The 21,527-nt window shown below is 38.8% G+C and overlaps 2 protein-coding genes across 2 annotated transcripts; both read left to right on the forward strand.

Annotated features, from left to right (window-relative positions):
- The first annotated feature begins 10,663 nt into the window (after positions 1-10,663).
- On the forward strand, positions 10,664-11,995 carry LOC115950368. The gene has a single exon (XM_031067574.1). The coding sequence runs from the start codon at positions 10,664-10,666 to the stop codon at positions 11,993-11,995; it is 1,332 nt and encodes a 443-aa protein (XP_030923434.1).
- A 1,269-nt stretch (positions 11,996-13,264) lies between these two features.
- On the forward strand, positions 13,265-14,505 carry LOC115950370. The gene is made up of 2 exons (XM_031067575.1): positions 13,265-14,407; positions 14,458-14,505. Exons 1-2 carry the CDS (start codon positions 13,265-13,267, stop codon positions 14,503-14,505), a joined length of 1,191 nt encoding a protein of 396 aa, XP_030923435.1.
- The last annotated feature ends 7,022 nt before the right edge of the window (positions 14,506-21,527 follow it).

Below are 21,527 nucleotides of genomic sequence, written 5' to 3' on the forward strand. Positions count from 1 at the left end.
TATAATATGGCTACTAGGAGTGGTAAAATTTGGGTTTGAACATTTAGTTCCGTATTTTAACAAATTGATTGTTTGTACTTGGTCAATCTTCGGCCAAAGCATGAATCTAGAGCCTCTACAGTAGCAATAATTATCTTATGCAACAGAAATATGCATCCTCCATTTCATAGTATGAGTCCCATAGCTACGGTGGTCTAGAACCAATGTTACTGTGAGTCTGTGAAAGGGGGGATAGCCATATCTGCATGATGAGATACCTTCTCAATCGAAGGAAAGATTCCAAGCTGAAACAAGGTAGTTAACTAAGTCAGTCTCTGTTTGCAGTATTTGGGCTTTATCCTTATATAGTTCTACACTTCTACTGCATTATTACACTGATGATCCGATATATATATATAGATGGAGGGCATCATAAACCTTTACCTGTAGGTATTGTTCAATTTAGTGATTGGGGGGGTTGGGGGAGGTGGTGTTCTTGTTCCGGTACATTGAGCTCTGTTTAGAGTTGATTTTGAGCCCTTTGTGAAAACCATCTAACATAAAATTATGGAAAATTATTCTTTTACATTGTAACGGTAGACACAAAAAGTGGCAAATGTTGTATATATTTATAAAAAGTGTTCAATATAATCATATAAAGGTCCTAAAATTATACCAAATCATGACAACTAATTTTTGAATATCTAATTGTGCATCAATCAGAAGCCATATCCTGTAAATGCTGCATAAGCAAGAGAAAGTGACTGACATGCATTCAGTTCAATGGGCAGAGCAAGCGTACGATTGACATCAAAGTGATCCCAGCAGTGCGTTCTATAATGCAAGAGAAAATAGATTAGCATTGTATCTCATTGAAAGAAGTGCACTCACAATTATACTAAACAATTTCACCACACTGTAATGTGTTCTGCTATTACTCACCGAGGGGGAAAATAAACCAAAGGTTCTAACAACAAATTAGTGTCTGTTTTCTATTTAGAAAGTGAATGATGCTTGATATCACTTGGGTGTAATCTTTTTCCTTACCTTGATCCCCTCTCTCTCTCTCTCTCTTTTTGAGCTAATCGAAGAAACTGAAACATGCAATTGTGTTGGCTTACTTCCTCCATTTCTTATTTTTGTCGGTCCTCTATTCAACCATAGTAGTACTCTTTAAAAAGTTAATGGACATAATCTTAAAGTTTTTAAGATTATGGGATTTGCTAGATCATTGGGCATAACTTCTGGAGCCCTAATTAAGTTTTGGGCTCTAAAGGATGGTCTCATCCTAGCTTCTCAACTTAGGATTTCCTCCATATGTGTAGAGCTTGATGTCAAGCTTATTGTTTTACTTCTTATTAATTACTCGATAAATAATCTTATGTTGGAGCCTTGGATTATTGTAGGACCTTATTGAAGTAATTCCATAGATCAACTGTCCAACATTTTCAAGGAGGTGAACTAATGTGCTAGTGTATGGACTAAGTTTGGAGCCACCCTATCTTCTAACTATATTAATTTTGTTAACCCACCCCCTGTGGTGGAGGACTTGCTAGCTTTTGACAAGGCCGAGCATTTTTTGTAATAGACTTATCAGTAGTTAATTTATATCAGTGTTGGTTTACCCAAAAAAAAAAAAAAAAAATCCATTAGGTTCATTTGATCAATGTTAAAAACTTTTTTTAAATGGGAAAATTATTTTATTTAAAAAGGTAAAGTACCCCCTTTTTTTTCCTTCGGTTCATATGATCAATATTAAAACCTCAGGAAGGCTGGACCCAGCCGGAGTTAATTTGGTCCCAGCCCATTCCACATGTAGGTCATTCAAGCCCAGTACACTTCCTATTGCTTCGGCCCAAGTCACACAGTCTGCAATGTTCGTAAAGAAAATAGTGGCAGCCTGTTTATCCTGCACATTCTTCTTCTCCTCCTCCTTTTTTTTTTAAAAAAAATAAAAATAAAAATAAAAATTTCTTGGAAGATTTTCACCTGATAATCATTACCCATGTGTGAAGAATTGTGAAGCTTTTGGTATATTTTTCATTAATCATGTGATTTGAACATATATATACCAGGAGGTGTTAATCGAAGTCTCATGATTACTGGGGGTTAGGAATGATATACAGGTCAAACAATTACCAGGAAAGGAATTGTGTTGGACATGTGGTGAAGTAATTTACCAGTTTGGAAAGCCTTAATACACGGGCGGGTCAACCAACAAAGAAGGAAATAAGGAAGTGCACTAGTGAATTACAATTATGGAAGGCAGCTAGCCCTATCTGTATTGTAAGGTAAAGCTAGCAAGCCTAATTCACCGTTCAGCTATATAAGTGATAATGAGAATAAATATAAAGCTTGTGTGAATGTGTGCATTCAAATTCATGTTTTCTGCATTTCATTTGTAACATGCACATGCTAATTCAGTAATTAATGCCTGCATCGAATACAGGGACTTTGTACCCATTTTATGATTTGTCATCAAAAGTAAAGAACCCTAAACATGTAGGCTTGGAACCCCTGTGGTGGTAAATGAAAAATTAAAGATTGAAGCTAGGGAAATGTCTTGTACGTCCCAATTGATGCATTTCCCCCACATGAGTTTTCTCTGTCCCTGTTGAGAATTTTTTCTTTTTTCTTTTTTTGGTCATTTGAATAAACTTATTATTTATTTACTTATTTTTTAGATAAAATATTTTTATTAATTTTCATCTTTTTTAATTAAAAAAACTATTAAAATAAAAACTACGTCATTTTGGGATTACTAACAATACAATTTTGGCCTTCTGAAAAAAAAAAAAAATACAATTTTAACAAAGCCTAATATGAGGACTAAACAAAATAAAGTTGAAGCTTACATGACTAAATTACACGAAAGTGAAGTTGCATAAGTAAATTGAATTTTAGAAAAAAGTTGCAGGAGTAAATAGTGAACGAAAGTGAATTTCGTCGTTTTGGGGTTACTAACAACACAATTTTGATATAGACTAATAAGAAAGCTATATTTAGTAAAGTTGAACTCGAAACTTAGAGGATGAACTGAATTTTAGACAAAGGTTAAAATGAGCAATTTGTACTTTAGCCTATAAGTTATATTTTTATACATATTTTATTATCATCCCCTGAAACACGTCTCTCTCTCTCTCTCTCTCTCTCTCTCATATCAGTGCTAGAGCAGCAAAAATATTTTTAACTTGCCTTGCCATTAACCTGCACTAATTCCATTCCATGTAAGTTTCCCCTCCTCGAACAGGGACAAGATGACAATAAGGCACCCATAATTTGAATTTTGAACCCACATCTAACACCACCTCATCGTCATCCTTAATTGAAGCTATAGGTTCTCTCTCTCTATGGGGGAGAGGGGGGGGGGGGTGTAAAATTAGGACTTCCATGATAGGTTCCTCGCTTAGCAAGCATCTCAACACATTCAACTTCATGGAAAACATTCTTTACTTGAGCTTGATTAAATCAGCTCAACAATACCTTGTGATATAATCATTCAAAAAACCTAGATTGATTTGTTAGAGGAGGGTTATAACTTATAAGGTAATAAGATCAGCTACAACTTTGAGCTTCTCCCATCTCATTATCACTAAGAACACGTGTATACACAAGAAGCTTACTTTGTAGAAACCTATTACGGTGTTACTTATATAATTCCTCTTTCCATCCCTTAGATCATATAATTTATATTCTTTTAATAAATACAATAATATTTTAACATATAGCGTCTATATTATAATAATTGTTTTTTCATCATCTAATCAATACATCAATAAATTTTTTTTTTAAATTGTAGACAAGGTTAAAATATAGATTCCTTTTTTTTTCGGTGGAAAAGCGGGAGATTTTATTTAAACAAATATAGATTCCTTTGAAAATGTTGTTGCTACCCTTATTAGTCATGATAAATAATGTCCATATATATATATATATATAACCTAGCCAAGAAAGAAAAGTAACTGCTATACGTAAAATTTATGACCTTGATTCGAGTTGTCATTTCAACTATTTTCCATTCTTCTTCTTCCACTCGATTTTCCATTCTCTTGAGATCTTTTCTCATCTAACCAAAATGTTTACAAAGAATTGGCTGCACACTCACGAAATGTTAGCCACAGAGAAAACGTGCTATGATTTTAGTTCCACATGGGGATATAGGACAAACGAATGAAGAATATGACAATGCAAGTAGACAGTAATCAATCATTTATTTGGTTTGAATTAAAGTTCATTCTTTTGGTAAACAGTATATAAACGCAATGATGCTTTACTCCCTTGTCTTCATTCTAATATGCAGTCCATAAAGTTACATCTTTGTGACAAAAATATTAGGAATTCCATGGATTAATTGCAATTGAAATCATGAGTATGATACTATATTAATGCTATTCTTGTGGTGAGGTGAAATATGTTTTATTTATAAGAAGCTTGGAATACATTTTATTTCCACATTTATTCACCCACATACACATATTTTAACCGTACCTAAATTTTTTAGGGAGTTCGCATATATTGACCTTAATTCTTTCAAATGTGTGGCCAACACCCAACAGGGGGTAAAAAGAAATAACAATAATTGTACGAAGCCGTTAAAAAAATGGGGCAAGTGGCACTGTGGCAACTAATTTTTTAGATGTGAAAGTTCATGAATAGAAGGTCTTACGTTAGGGACAGTGGGGCCTATCTCTTCTCCAGCATTTTTTTTCCTCCAATAGTGTCCAGTCTTTTTTTTTTGAGCACCCAATAGTGTCCAGTCAAAAGCTTAAAAACGAGTCTTTTTTTTGGATCAGCTTAAAAACGAGTCTTATCCACGTTTAAGCATTATTATCAATGGGGGATAATACTTTATAGACATTTTTAATTTCACACCTTATTGAGCTGTCATTTTTATAATGAAATTAGCGTTAGTTTTATATTGATTTATTATGGACACTAAAAATGAAAATATTTATTATACATTAATTATTACTTTACGTATCAATTTGGTATAAAATTAAGTGTGATATTAGGTGTGTTTACAAACTGATTGCACAGAGAGATTGCTCAGTTTTAGTATATGGACTGAGAGAAAGAAGAAAATCGACAAATTTGATGTTAAAAATAGGGAACAATGGAGCGCGTTTGAAATAAAAAAGAGATCCCCTATGTTCTAATAAAAGCCACACAATACAATCACACAACCGAAAACTAAAAAATTTAGATGTTATATATGTATCTCATAAATCATATGGGTAAACTTTACCTCTAAAATTTAGGAGTTTTTATTTTTTATGCTCTAAAATTTCAAATTTTAGATTTTACTATTTGAAGTTATATTTTGTTAGTATTACCATCCATTAAATTTATATTTTTCACTAGATGTCGTACAAACTTACTCAGCTTATTTAGTTTGTCTAATAAAACAATACTATATTATTCTCATTATGTCATGTCATTTTTATAATCTAAATCCAAAAATAACGTAACATCATTTTATTAGAAAAATTAAACACATGTAAAAAATTTACATAGAAGTGTAGAACATGATCGAAAATCTAAAAAGTAAAATATATATTCTGAAATTTTGGAGTTAAAAATTTAAAAGCCCATTTGATAAAATAGTTTGAAAGGTGTTATTTGTAGTTTTTTAAAATATTTATAAATAAAAATATATATAAAAATATGTGTAATATTATTTAAAAATTAAAAATAAATATTTGAAATTTACCACTAAACTTTTTAAAATAAACTTTGTGCTAAATCATAGAAGGTGGGGTAGGTGTAGCTGCGACGAGTGCATTAGCTTTGTCTTAGATTCCCAGTTGCATTCATAATGGGGACTCCACCCATCCATTCCATCACACGTACCGCGTGCAGTTTGTGATGTGACTGACGACTGACGGGCCCATAATCGAAATAAGATTTGCTTGTCTTGATTCTAATGAAAAAGCCCATCTCACCTCGGTTATCCGTACAACTATCGCACTTTAATTGTGGCATGCTTTCTATGTTTTAATTGTAACTTTGTATCACACCTTAAAAACAAATTTGTAACTTTGTAGGGGACCCGCATCAAGCACTCTAATTTTATTTTATTTTTTTCTTTTGTTTTTCTAAATCTATGCAAGTTAAATTAAAAATTTTAATAAAAAAACTAAACACTAATAAAAGATCTTTCATTTGCTTCAACACTTTACCATTCACAAATAACAAATGAATAGTATTTTAATACCTCTACTGTAGAATTGTTCATTAACAAATGCCATGGAATTAATTTTTATTATTTGAATCTCTCTCTCACATAATTTTAATCCTCTGGCCATCAACGATCCAACCACCAATATCTCACCACATACCACCTCCAACCACCACACAGAAATAAATCCATGTGGTGATGACCCCAAACAACTCTCTCAAGGCCCTTTGTATGCTTGCAAACCCATTATAGCCTTAAAGAATAGTAGTAAGAAACTTGAGTATACCTATGTAATTTTCCTTTTTTGTGCTCTCCTTCTTGACATTTCTTGGTCCATCCTCTTCACTAATGAGATTTGGTCACTCATTTTTTTGTTTGGGAAAAGTTAACAAGTTCCCTGAGGGCATTTGCTAGTAAACTATTTTAGAAACATTTTTATGAGAAAAGAAAAAAAAAAAAAACAGTTAATGTTTTGATAGTTTTTTCAGTTTCTCATAAAAATTGTATAAAAATTTCCTAAAATGGTTTGTTATCAATTACCTTAAGGGCACCTATTAATATGACTCTTTTTATTTTACTCAATTCATATATATTTATTTACATATATATGCATGCCAACGATCCTAGTTGACTCTCTTAAGACCAAAGACCCATTTTGCTACACTAGGTTTGATGCGGGTTGAATCAGTTATGCTAGGTGGGGATGAAAGATTTTAACTCTAATTCTCTTTACATAATAAACCATGTAATGTCACTGGGTTAAAATATTTTTGTACGAACTCTCTTATCTAAACTTGTAGCGTCTCTTCATTTGGACCCACTGTGACACAAACACAAAAAAGAATTTGTGAAATTTTATATAAATTTTATGTAAAAATTTTAGGCAATTGTTTGGTGAATGAAAACAATAACCTTCAAACTTGTCATTGGTATTCAAATTTCTAAACCTAAAAAGTCTAACTTTGGGGCTACCATGATAAGCTTTTATTTATTTATTTTCTGATTCCATTCCATTTGTACCATTGGCAAGCTATTGCGTAGATATTTAGTAAGCCGCATGATAGGCTTAAGGATAGGTTTTAAGCAATTTACCCTTCAAATATTAGAGCTTTCTCTATCTTTGGTTTTCTAAGATGTGACACCCCGACTTGGTACCCATATATTGATTTTGATCCATAACTTTGTTTGATTTTATGCATTCCTTGCGTTCATCGAGTAGTGTGAATTTTAAAAGATCCCTTGTCATAGAAAAGAGAAGTCGCAAAATCTAAAAAGATTAGCTCTTTTTGCTGATAATAATAGTGAAAAATCCCAACGGGGCATCTCTCTTTTAACTTGAGGTGGTTATAGTGGGAAAAATGCTTCTATATAAAGATTTAAATGTGCGGTCCTACAGTCCCTACAGTCACATGAGATGAGAGCACCAATTCGGATTTTTGTTACTTCCTTGTCGATTTGTTCAGAGGAAAAATATTCAGGAAAAAAATTATTGTGTATATAACTTTAAGACCTTCACATGTTCACACTTGTCTAGCTAAAGGTTAAATTCTTGGTCAATATCAAACGAAAAAAATTGGTCAAAATTCAACAACTCTCTTAAGTGCAAAGTACAAAGTCCAGATTGGCCATTGGCCAAAGCGTATCATAATTTTATAATCCATTTAGCCGTATCAACGATAATACATAATTTAATAAAGTAATAATTAAATATATCTTAATTTATTTTGAGCATTTAATACCATTATCAAATAATATTTTTGTACATTTCTCTGACAAAATAAGTCAAATTATGTACACGCATAAAGAAGAACACACAACCATAGTTTTGATTTGAAAGAAAAAAAATGTGCATCATAACTCATAATAAATCATTTATTATTTTTTAACTTGATTGTTTACGTGACTAAAACAATTGTTAACCCAAAAAAAAATCAAGATTATAAATTTATAATCAAAAGAGAATGAGACTTGTCTAATCTTAAAGCCAATTGGTCGCCATGCTTTGCACTAGGATCCAAGATGAAAAGAATCTATCTAAGATTGAAGAGATTCAACAATGGTGTTCACACTGTGAATTCAGTGAGGAGCAATGAATGCAGAGAGAAAGAGAGAAAGTTCAGAGAGAGAGACGAAGAAAGAAAAGAGATTTCTGGAAAGAAATGAATGCTTCACTGTGTATTACACTTGATGTACAGTATATATAGATTACAGAGACTCAGTAACTGCCTAATCAAATCCCTAAAATCTCGGGACTGATCAATAAAATGCAGAGGGAAATTAGGAACTAATTAACTACCATTTAACTACCCAACAGACTAATCTAATGATGTACAAAACACAACGTATCAATTGAACTAATAACATAAGGACTAAACGCAGCGTTTCATTAATATACATTTACAACACTGCGTTAATTAGAACGACACCGTTTGCTGCATGTTTGGACTAGCCGTTGGGCTTGGGCATTTGAACCATTTGATCGAAACTCTGTTTGTCTCTGAGTTTACTCTTAGCACAAGATAGTTTCTTGAAGCCCTTATTGTGGGCATATAAATGATTGTCCGTCCAAATAAGTTATGCACAAAATATTTTCTTGAAGCCCTTATTGTGGGCATGTAAATGATTGTCCATCCTAATAAGTTATGGTTGTGAACCACCATATTAGAAGAGGGCATAACTTAGATCCAGTGCTTTTTTACATTAGACCCAATAAGTTATATACGGTTGTGAACCATCGTATTAAAGGATGACATAACTTAAATCTAATGCTTTTGTACATTAGACCCAATAAGATATAAACACATTGTATCGGTCCAATCCAAAAAAATAAAAAATAAAAAATGAAGAAAGCCCCAACGGCTATATTTATTTTATTTTTTAAAATCCCCAACGGCACTAGGTTGGGTTTTCGCCTCGTCTCTAGAATGCCAGCAATTACTTGTGCATGCATTTATTAGGATATGAGGCAGTGTGCCAGTGTCCAAATAATTTAATCATTAATCTTTGTTCCTAACTCCTATAAATAATTTAATGATTTAATTACTTGGAAATTGTTCAGTCAAAACACAGAAAAGACACAGAAAAGACGGTACGGTTGTGGCTTGGATAACATTAAAAATTCCTAGGGAAAGATTATAAGTAGCTCGCGAGATATTCTTCTAGTCTCAAATATAGTATTAAACAAAATAATGCATGCCTTTTGTAGACAAATTGTTTCCTGATGTCATACAAATAATAAGTCGTGTCAGAACTCAGGAGAAAGAGGCAAAGGTGCATGCAACTAGCTACACATGTGATACGTCCAATCAAATTATAATCGTCCAAACAATGCCGGTCATGGACGATCTCAACAAAACCGTCACGAGGGAAAGGGTCGTCGCTCAAGGACATGAACACTCGTTTCCATTCCTCGAGGAGCCGTTACAAGACATTAATCAACCTTTAGACCGTTGGGAAGGACAGCTCATCATTAACACCCTGCAAGGGCGTTACCAAGCAAGATTAAAGCCTCCATCAAAACTCCACCAACGGCTAGAAGAACCCACCTGTAAGCACACATATATAAAGACTGAACCCCGAAAGGGGTGGGGGTAAGAAAAACACTCTAAGACATTATTCTCATTGCTTTCTTTTGTCAATCTTTCTAATTTTGGCATTGGAGACCTTTTTGCAGGCACAACGCCGGCGAACTACTTCCTTTCTTCCATCCACGAATTGCAGAAGATTGGATTGGTCAGGGATGGCTTCCATCTGGACGATCATAATAAACTGACGATCTGTTCATCATCAGTTTGGCACCGTCTATGGGAAAGATGATTCAACACGTGATCTGTCCCCAGTCCAAATGGAATCCAGTACAAACCCAGATCCTGCTGCGCTGGCCCTACAAATCCAGTCGCTATCAGCAATTGTGGAGGAACTCACAAGACAGAATCAAGAGATGAAGCAACGACTGCTGCAGGAAAGTAATCGTGTAGACAGGGGGGACGACGAAGACAGCAACAGAAGGCGAACTAGCACTCCGGAGGAAGCAAGCTCGGATCTCTTAAGAGAGATGAGGAAAGAGATGGACGAACTAAGGAATGCCATCAAAGGAAAGACGGACCAAAGCTTGGAGAGAATTGTCCGGAAGACGGATTCGCCCTTCACCATAGCCGTCCAGGAGTGCCCAGTACCCTCCAAGTTTCGTCTACCCCAGCTAGAACCTTTCGACGGGCTGAAAGATCCCTTGGATCACCTGAGTACCTTCAGGACGACTCTAGGCCTTCAACAGCCACCCGACGAGATCTTGTGTCGCTCATTCCCTACGACCCTCAAAGGAGTAGCTAGGGAATGGTTTAACAAGTTGCCAACATCGTCCATTGATAATTTCGAACATTAAGCAGTTCCTTTGTCCGTCATTTCGTAGGCGGGCAGCAACCAAAGAGAACTGCCGACCACCTGCTTACCATCAGACAATTAGAGAAGGAACCACTGAGGTCTTACGTGACACGTTTCACCCGAGGAATGCTGGAAATAGATGAGGCAGATGACAAGGTACATCTCACGACCTTCAAAGCAGGATTAAAGTCCAGGGATTTTGTGGCATCCTTGGCAAAGAACCCCCCTAAGACAATGGCCGAGGCATTGCTAAAAACTCAGAAGTACATGAACGCGGAAGAAGCCCTGGCAGCTATTGACGGGGCAGATAAGAGCAGGGAAAAGAAGAAAGAAAAGGAGGACGATCGAAGAGGGCTTAAAAGGGATCGGGCTGACAGACGGAATGACAATGGAAATAGAAGGAGGGAGGATAAGAACCCTCTTCCATCAAAATTCACTCCGCTGGTGATGCCAGTTGATCAGATTCTAACAGAAATAAGGGACGAACCATCCCTAAAGTGGCCAAAACCACTCCATTCAGCGCCTGGATTGCGCGATAAAAGGAAATACTGCCGTTTCCACAAAGATCACGGGTATTACACGGAGGATTGCAGGGACCTCAAAGAACAGATTGAGGAGCTCATCCGTAATGGGAAGCTACAACAGTATATAAAAAGGGGAGATTCCGGTAGGTATGGACAGAAAAGCCAGCAAGTTAATACACGGAGAGACAAAGACCGCCTCCAACCTCGTCCACAGAGCGCGCTAGGGGAAATAAAGACCATCGCCGGGGGACCAACCACTGGGGGATCATTCAAGTCTCTCAGGAAATCATACCAAAGACAGGTAAACAGCGTCCACAGTATACCTCCATCAAAGCAAAGACGCATCAGTGGAGACTTGTATTTCTCTGAGGAGGATGCCAGAAGTGTGAAGCAACCCCATGATGACCCACTCGTCATTATGATCATGATCAAAGGGTTCAACACGCGAAGAGTCCTGGTCGACAGCGGAAGTTCAGCAGACATAATCTATCTTCCTGCCTTTCAACAACTAAAGCTGGACCCCAAAAGGCTCCGTCCTTTTGAGTCTCCCCTCGTTAGTTTCAGCGGAGACAAAGTATACCCCAGAGGAATCGTGGCGTTGACAATAACAGCTGGGTCATACCCCCTTCAGGTAACCAACCAGCACAATTTCCTGATAGTAGACTCACCCTCATCCTACAATGTGATCATAGGGAGGCTAATGCTTAATCGCTGGAAGGCTGCTATCTCCACCTACTGCTTAAAGGTGAAGTTCCCAACAGAACACGGCGTCGGGGAGATTAAAGGAGATCAAGTACTGGCAAGAGAATGCTACCATGCCGTCCTGGCCCCAAAAGAGAACCATACGTGGACAATTGAAGAGAAAACACCAGAGATTATGGAAAAACTTGAAACGGTAGAGCTGGCTGAAAGGAATCCTCCGAAGACGACCTAAATAGGGACGAGCATGAGTCAAAGGATGAAAGGTGAAATCGTCAGCTTTCTGAAGAGCAACCTCGATATATTCGCCTGGAGCCACGAGGATATGCCAGGGATCCCAGCAAGCCTCATCCAGCATCACCTGAATGTTGACCCAAGGAAGAAACCCGTCCAGCAAAAAAGGAGAGTCTTTGCTCCCGAGCGAAACAAGGCAGTGATGGACGAGGTTAATAAGTTGCTTGCAGCAAAATTTATCCGAGAAGTCCACTACCCAAAGTGGTTGGCCAACGTAGTCATGGTCAAAAAAGCAAATGGGAAGTGGAGAATGTGTGTCGACTTCACAGACCTGAACCAAGCCTGCCCAAAAGATAGCTTCCCACTGCCCAGAATCGACCAGCTAGTGGACTCCACAGCAGGGCACAAACTTCTCACATTTATGGACGCGTTTTCGGGATATAACCAGATACAAATGGCTGAAGAAGACCAAGAGAAGACCGCTTTTATCACCAGCCAGGGACTTTACTGCTACCAGGTCATGCCTTTTGGGCTAAAAAACGTAGGTGCCACTTATCAAAGATTGGTGAACCAGATGTTCGAGAAGCAAATCGGGAGGAATGTGGAGGTTTATGTTGACGATATGCTCGTCAAGAGCAAGGAGGAAGAGAACCATCTGGACGACCTCAGAGAGACGTTCAATACTCTCAGGCGGTACAGCATGAAGCTCAATCCGTCCAAATGCGCCTTTGGAGTTTCCTCGGGAAAATTCCTCGGGTTTGTGGTATCGCAGAGAGGGATTGAAGCAAACCCCGAGAAGGTCAGGGCCATCCTGGAAATGTCCTCACCCAGGACGGTCAAAGAAGTGCAATCCCTCACAGGGAGAATTGCGACTCTCAACAGGTTCGTCTCGAAGGCTACAGACAAATGCCTTCCATTCTTCAAGACTTTGAAGAAGGTGTTTTCCTGGACAGAGGAATGCAAAACGGCGTTCCAAGAGCTGAAGCATTATCTTAGCAATCCGCCCCTCTTAAGCCCGTCCAAAGAAGGCGAAGATCTATTCCTGTACTTAGCCGTCTCAGTCACGGCTGTCAGCGCGGCGTTGATTAGAGAAGATGATGGTTTGCAACTTCCTGTGTATTACGTTAGCCAGGCCTTCCAGGGTGCCGAGGCGCGGTACCCTCGTATAGAGAAGATCACCTTCGCCCTGATTATGGTATCAAGAAAACTTCGTCCATATTTTTAAGCCAATCCCATCATCGTGATGACGGACCAGCCCATCAAAAAAGCAATGAACAAGCCTGAAGCGGCAGGAAGAATGGTGCAGTGGGCAATCGAGCTCAGCCAGTTCGACATAAAATATCGTCCAAGGATGGCGATAAAAGCACAGGCACTGGCCGATTTTATAGTAGAATTCACCATCCCTAGGAACGTAGAGAATATCTGGACGGTAAATACTGACGGATTGTCCACTCAAAGGGGAGGCGGAGCAGGCATCGTCATCACTTCCCTTGAAAAAAATGTCCTCAAGTATGGAGTCCAGCTTAAATTCCCTGTAACCAATAACGAAGCAGAATACGAGGCCTTATTGACAGGATTGAGAGTAGCCCGGGCACTAGGAGCTGAGAATGTTGTACTCAAAAGCGATTCCCAACTCGTCATTGGGCAAGTAAGAGGGGAGTACGAAGCAAACGAGGCTAGGATGCAGAAATACCTCAAATTGACGAACCAATTGATAAGCTCCTTTAATTACGTAGAGTTCGTCCAGATCCCCAGGGATCAGAACGCAGAAGCTGATGAGGTGGCCCGAAATGCCTCAACGGATAGCGAAAGTAAAAGGTTCGATTGGAAGACGGAAGAACAAAACTATCCTAGCATCCAGAAACTTCAAACTTTCTCCGTCCACACTGACAATGGTTGGACGAGCCCGATATTCACATTCCTTGAAGAAGGACGACTACCGCCAGATCTAGAAGAAGCTAAAAAGGTATGGAAACGAGCAGCCAGATTTACAATACTTAATGACGAGCTCTACAAAAGGGGCTACTCCCAACTGTATTTGAGATGTGTGGAAAATGAGGAAGCCAGATACATCCTTGAAGAAGTACATGGGGGAATCTGCGGAGATCACACGGGGGCAAAGTCCCTCGTCAGGAAGATCATGAGAGCAGGCTACTTTTGGCCAACAATGCAACAAGACGCAGCTGATTTCGTGAAGACGTGTGATAGTTGCCAAAGATATGGGAATGTTCAAAGAATCCCCGGGGAAAAGATGACCACAATATCGTCTCCCTGGTCATTTGCACAGTGGGGGATCGACATCATGGGTCCCTTACCTCCAGGAAAGAGACAAGTGAAGTTCCTACTCGTCGCCATCGACTACTTCACAAAATGGGTGGAGACAGAAGCTTTGGCAACAATCACCGAAGCAAAGGTACAAAATTTTGTTTGGAAAAATATTGTTTGGAAAAATATTGTTTGCAGGTTCAGGATACCAAGGATGATCATATCAGACAACGGTTGTCAGTTTGACAGCCAAAGCTTCAGGTCATTTTGCTCGGGCTTGGGCATTAAAAACAAGTACTCGTCACCAGGTCATCCTCAGGCCAACGGACAGACGGAAGTAACCAACCGGACCCTGCTCAAGATCATCAAGTCCCGATTGGTGGGGGCAAAAGGAATGTGGCCTGAAGAACTGCCAAGCGTCTTGTGGGCATATAGGACGACAACGCGGACACCAACTGGAGAAACATCGTTCAATCTGACATACGGCACAGAACCAGTCATACCGGTCGAAGTTGGGCTCACAAGCCTTAGGAGAGAATTATTTGACGAGCAAACCAATGACGACCAATTGAAGGAAAACTTAGACAGTCTAGACGAGATTAGAGACCAGGCAGCTGAAAGAATGACCAAGTACCAGCAGAGGATAGCCGGATATTATAATCAAAGAGTGAAGCTGAGAAGATTCAACATTGGAGACCTCGTCCTTAGAAAAGTCACCCCTACAACGAAGGATCCAGCACATGGCAAATTGGGACCGTCCTGGGAAGGTCCCTACAGAGTCGTCCATTATTCACGTCAGGGCAGTTACCATCCGGAGGACTCCGAAGGAAAAAGACTACCTCGTCCGTGGAACGTCGAACATCTAAAGAGGTATTACGAAAGGAAACCATAAACTTCAGTGTAAAACCTATTTGATACTTCTATCTTATGTAAGCAATTATTCGAATCATAAGTATTATCCAGCATTTCTTAAGTGTTATTGAGCAAATCATGCGCCACAGTTTTCAAAGGAAAATACAAACGGTCGTCCATAGAAAAAAATGACGATAAGATTCCTTAAATGGAGGTACATCGTCCCCAAAAAGCCTAATGACGATAAAATTCCTTAAATGGATGTACATCGTCCCCAAAAAGCCTAATGACGATAAAATTCCTTAAATGGATGTACATCGTCCCCAAAAAAGCTTAACGATGATAAAATCCCTAAAATGGATGTACATCGTCCTAAAAAGCTTAATGACAGTGAAATTCCTTAAATGGATTTACATCTTCCTTAAATGGATTTACATCGTCTCAAAAAGCTTAATGACGATAAGATTCCTTAAGTAGATGTACATCGTCTGAAGAAGACGACCAAATTCCTTAAACGGATACGCATCGTCCAAACTAATCGTGTAAAATGACTTCAACAAAGCAAGAGGGTCAAACTCCTCAAGATGATCAAGGTAACCTCGTCCATACAGGACGACGAAAAAAGTCAGTAAGTGGGGAGACCTTTTTAAAACCCCCAGGAAGAGGCAAAAATCCTCACACAACTCATGCGATCATGAAAAGCAAACACACAAACGTTTATATAAAGCCAAAAATCAAACATAGAATTTAATTGTTCAGAGGCAAAAATGGGGGCCCCAAAAAAACAGGAGGGGCATCCAAACATCAACTGTTTTTAAAACTTAGTACATACAAAAAAAAAAAAGAAAAAAAAAAGAAAAAGAAATTTTGCTTAAAAAGCAGAATCAAGCTGGAGGGGCAGCATCATCGTCCTGAGTAGCCTGGGATGGTTCAACACCGGTAGACGCCACTGCTTGAGCTGCTTCGTCCTCTTCAATCTCCTTGTCGACGGCCTCAAAGTCTAAGTCCTCAAGGTTCACGTTAGGACCATGTTTGAGCAAGTACCTCCGAAGCAGCTCAAACCCCTTGAAGTACCACTGGAAAAGGATGGTATTATATTCTTCCGTGGTCTGGAAGGCAGTGACGGCCTTGGCCACTGCAACCTTCATCTTCTGGGCAGCTGCCGCCAGGAGTTCGTCCTTCTGCTTCACAGACTGCCTCTCAACGTCCAGCTGCTCCGTCAGTACTCGAACCTGCTCCTTGGAGGTGTTGAGGGAATCCATGGTCGTGATCAAGTCCTTTCGCAAGCCCGAGGCCTCAGCCTCCAAAGCTTCCACCTTCGAGTTGGCCACGACGGCTTTCTCTTCGTTCGCTAAATACTACGTGGTAATGTGCATGGTCTCCCCCAACACCTATGGACGAGAACAAAACAAAAAAAATAATAATAAGTTCAATCACAATTAGCAAAAATGGTCACGCAGTTAAAGACGAGGAAAAGGACAAAAAGTATGATGGATCACCTGCACGAGCTTGTGAACGTGACGGCTCACCATCTCGTGCGAAGGAACGCTCGTGACTTCCTTTATCTCACCAGGGGTGAAGAGCTCGTTGGCACGATCCATGGCCATCTCGGTGTTCGACCAAACGCTGGCACCAACTTTCTCTTTCCCCTTGCTCGCCGCCTTCTGCTTCTTGAAAGGACGAGCCACCTCCTCAACCGAAATGCCAGGAGATGCTGCCAAACCCTCATCCAGATCAAGGGCAGGTGTGGACGACCCTCTCTCCACCACCTCTTTCTCTTTCTCCTTTTCCTTATCCGTGATCCTCAACCTCTTCTGGCCTATACTAGAAAGAGGCTCATTCTTTTTGCCCTTAATTTTGTTGTACATCTCTTTGTTAAACTTGGACGTCATTTCTACACAAAAGAAAGGGGGTAAGGACGAATAAAAAGAAAGAAGTTGAGAACGAGGAAAAGAGATGACAAATTTGTCTTGAAGTATAGCCTACGTTTTTTCTCTTCACGATCGAAGGTACTGAGAACGTAGAGGGAAGGTTCTGGCCCCAGACAGTGACGAGCTAGGGTGCGTGGATCGATCAGTTGACCAAAATCTTCAATCGTCCTTGCGTACTTGATCGCAACCTGAACTCGCTCTACGTATTTGGCCTCAAGCTCTGGACGATCTTTCACTGCAAGGGACGACATCAATCAAAAAAAAAAAAAGGGGGGAGAAAGGGGGCAACAATATTGGGGTAAACGTACCAATCAAAGGGGTCTCCCACCGACGCAGCAACCTAGGAACGTTCCCCCACAAATCATCAGGCAATGTTTCCCAGCCGTCGCCCGATACAAAGAAGTATCTTGACTTCCAGTAGCGAAAGGACGACAGAAGGTCAACTACCAGACGAGCCTTCCTATTCCAGGGTACAAACTCATAGTATCCAAATTCTCTGGACTCTTTTAGACGATACAAATGGACGAACTCATTAACTGAGATCATATCCCCGTCAGCAATGGTTGTCCAGATCACCATACAACTAATTACTATTCTCCAGGAGTTAGGCATAAGTTGCCCCGATGCAAGGTTAAAATGGTAAAGAAGCTCCATTATAAACGGATGGACGGGAAACCGGAGGCCACACGAAAAAGCAGCCTCGTAAAAGCAAACTTCTCCGTGGGCAAATGCGCAAGCCTTTTCACCCTTCCTGGGAAGACGAGCCTTGGTTCCCTCTAGAAACTGAAATCTGTCCTTAAAATTACTAAAAACCTCAACTTTCAAGGAACATTTTTCCTTAAGGGCATGAAATTGACGGACCACAGCCGGAGCAGGAGAATGGGAGGACGAAGGAGCACGGGAAAGCGCAGTGGTCGTTGCGTCGATCCCGGCCCCTTCCTCAACTACGTTAGAGGATGAACCCCTCTCTAAATCACCTGACCTTTCCTCTAAACCCATACTCCCCTCTCTTAGGAGCCCTCGAATAGACCGAAACCAAGTCTGAGATTCTAGCAATAAAGGGTATAAGACACCCAACGCCAAACTTAACCCACTACCCCTACTGACAAATTCCTCAACTAGTGGGTACGAATCGGCAAGCGAAGGCGCACCTAATGGGTCACCGGAAAGCTCTACCAAGGATCCTAAGCGGGCGAAAAGAAAAGCTACGGAGGGGAAGTTACGCCTAACTTCGAAATTATCCACCATTAAAAAACAAACACCACTACTCAGTAAGAAGAAGGGATAGTACAGAGAGGAAAAGGAGCTTAAATGACACAAATACAAGGAAAATTCAGAAAGGAAAGAAAAGCGTAAAAGGGGGGGGGGTGTACCTGGAAGTTAGGGAGAAAACTGAGTAGGTAAGGAGCAAAATACGCGAAGGAGAGATCAACCGCACAGAGAATAGGGAAATGGGAAAAGGAAAAGCCAAAGAAATCAAAGGACTCTGCCTTGGAAAGTGCGGGAAAACTGAAAAGGTACTCACCGGAAATGAGACTCTCCAGCCAATAAAAATCAAACACGTGGCACTGAGATGAGCCACAGCCGCCATTACGCAATCAATGCGGAGCAGAACTCCAAGCGCCATAACTAAAAAAAAAAAAAAACATATAATAATAATAAAATAATAATAACCATGTAAAGCCTATAAAAACCTTTTCATATTCCTATAATCGTCCAGGATATGGACGACCATGGAATAAGGGGGCAGCTGATACGCCCGATCAAATTATAATCATCCAAACAATGCTGGTCATGGACGATCTCAACAAAACCGTCCTGAGGGAAAGGGTCGTCGCTCAAGGACATGAACACTCATTTCCACTCCTCGAGGAGCCGTTACAAGACATTAATCAACCTTTAGACCGTTGGGAAGGGCAGCTCATCATTAACACCCTGCAAGGGCATTACCAGGCAAGATTAAAGCCTCCATCAAAACTCCACCAACGGCTAGAAGAACCCACCTGTAAGCACACATATATAAAGACTGAACCCCGAAAGGGGTGGGGGTAAGAAAAACACTCTAAGACATTATTCTCATTGCTCTCTTTTGTCAATCTTTCTAACTTTGGCATCGGAGACCTTTTTGCAGGCACAACGCTGGTGAACTACTTCCTTTCTTCCATCCATGAATTGCAGAAGATTGGATTGGTCAAGGACGGCTTCCACCTGGACGATCATAATAAACTGACGATCTGTTCATCATCAACATGCATACTTAAAATAGACATGGTTGAATTTTTTTTAAGTATACTTTAGATCCTTGAAGAATAATTTCTTTAAATTAGATGTTTATTTATAGGTGCACTTAAGTGATAGCTATTGCACCACGTATTATTCTAATGATCAACACTATACTATATATCATATTATCGCTTGGAAATCTATTCTTTTTAATGATATTCTTAACTAATATATATAGGTTGAATATGAACATAGGTGTGAATTTGATGTAGGACAAATTGGGGAATTTATCTATATGTGTTTGTGGTGGGTTTAGGGTTAGGAAAAATTGTAAATCAAGGTTTATAATTGTTTAAGAAGAGTTATGGGATTGTGATAAGAATTAAAAGATGATTGGATGAGTTTTTTTATTTTATTTTTATTTATTTATTTATTTATAACTATTTGGTAAAAGAAAGTATGGAAAATTTTAGGGTTTTGACAGGTAAAAGAAATTGCTTGATTTTGGCTTGTAAAGAAGAAGAATAACTGAGAAATTTAGAGTGTTTAGGGTATGAACAGTACTCATGAACAATAACAAAGAAAAAGAATGGAAGAATAAGAAGAGGAGAAAGAAATAATAGAAAATGAGGAAGAAAGAACCCATAAAGGCCAAAGTGCATCCATGCTCAAAACATTCAATAACTTTATTAATCAACTCTCATCTTCCTTGAATACATTAGCATAATTTATATAAAGACATTTTCTTACTAGTAGTATATATAGGACTCCTACTAGTATTGAAACTCCTAATTTGATTAGTAAACTAAAATATAATAAATACTAACTTGAACGCAAAGAAAATAAATCCTAAGATACTTGGGATCTACTAGGAGATCCAAGACTCAAGCAAAGTACCAAAATACCCTTAATTCACAAGAATTATAGAAATTATAGATTTTCCTTGAATATAAAATTGAGGATAACTACTAACAGTGGCGACGCCACATTACAGTCAGGGTGTTCCCAGGAACACCCTAACTTGAAAAAAAAAAAATTATATATAATAACTAATTTTTTTTTTTTACCCTTAAAAAAAAAGGAACACCCTCAATCAAAATTAGGAACACCCTCAAATTAAAAAAAAAAAAAATTATTTGTTCTACTTTCAAGCAAAAAAAAAAGCCCAAAAAAAATTTCAACTAAAATCTAAAAAAAAAAAAAAAAAAATGTAACAGAGAAAAACAATAGACGGCAAGCCCAACTTCAAGCCCACGGCAAGTCCAACAGATTACACAGGAAGCAAACCCACGGATTCTCAAAAAAAAAAAAAAAAAAAAACCCCAAATACAGATCACTAAGATCAGAAACCTCAAATCAGTAGTTCAATACATCAAATCACTAAAGCTTTTCTCAAAAAAAAAAAAAAAAAAAAAAAAGAAAAGAAATCACTAAAGCTAAAGCAAACCTAAAAAGTAAAAACAGAGCAACAGCGCCTCCCCTTAAAAGTTAGATCAGTCTAGTCGTAGGCGGCAATCCAAACTCCAGAGATCAGTCCTCATCGCATCATCGCCCCTCATCACATCGGAGATCAATCCAGTTCCAGTCGCAGTCGCTCATTGGACATCGTCGCCCCTCATCACATCGGAGATCAGTCCAGTTCCAGTCGCAGTCACTCATCGTCACCGTCGCACATCGTCGTCACACAAGTATTTCTCTCTCTTTTTCTCTTTGACTCTCTCTCAGTCTCTCTCTCTCTCTCTCTCTTTATCTCAAATCTGAAATGAAATAAATGAGTTATGAGTCTCTCTCTCTCTCTCTCTTTATTAACTTTATCTAAACTGTGATTGGCTGAAGCACTCAGTGAAGCTTTAACTTTATTAATTTTTTGACTTTTTGAATTTGCCATTTTGGCTTTATCTTATAATTCTTATCCATTGGTTGGTGTTGGTGTTGGTGTTGATGAGATATTAATTGTCTTTTAGTGTAATATTATTGTGATTTGTGAAACTATTATTGTGAAATTTTCTGATTGGCAGCTAGCATTTGTGATTGGGGCATTAGGCAGGCTTGTCTGTTGAGTGGGGTGGGGGGTAGATGGGCTGATGGGCACATGGGGCTGGGTAATTGGGTAAAGCAGTGTAATGTGCACATCAACAAATGGGATGTGTAATGTGCACATGACTGGCTTTTTTAGTGTAATGTGCAACTAATAAACAATAATTTAATTAATCAATAATTAATTGGGAAAAACAACTAATAAACAATAATTAATAATTTAAT

This window comes from Quercus lobata, chromosome 6 (genome assembly GCF_001633185.2).
Source record: "Quercus lobata isolate SW786 chromosome 6, ValleyOak3.0 Primary Assembly, whole genome shotgun sequence".
Taxonomy (NCBI): Eukaryota; Viridiplantae; Streptophyta; class Magnoliopsida; order Fagales; family Fagaceae; genus Quercus; species Quercus lobata.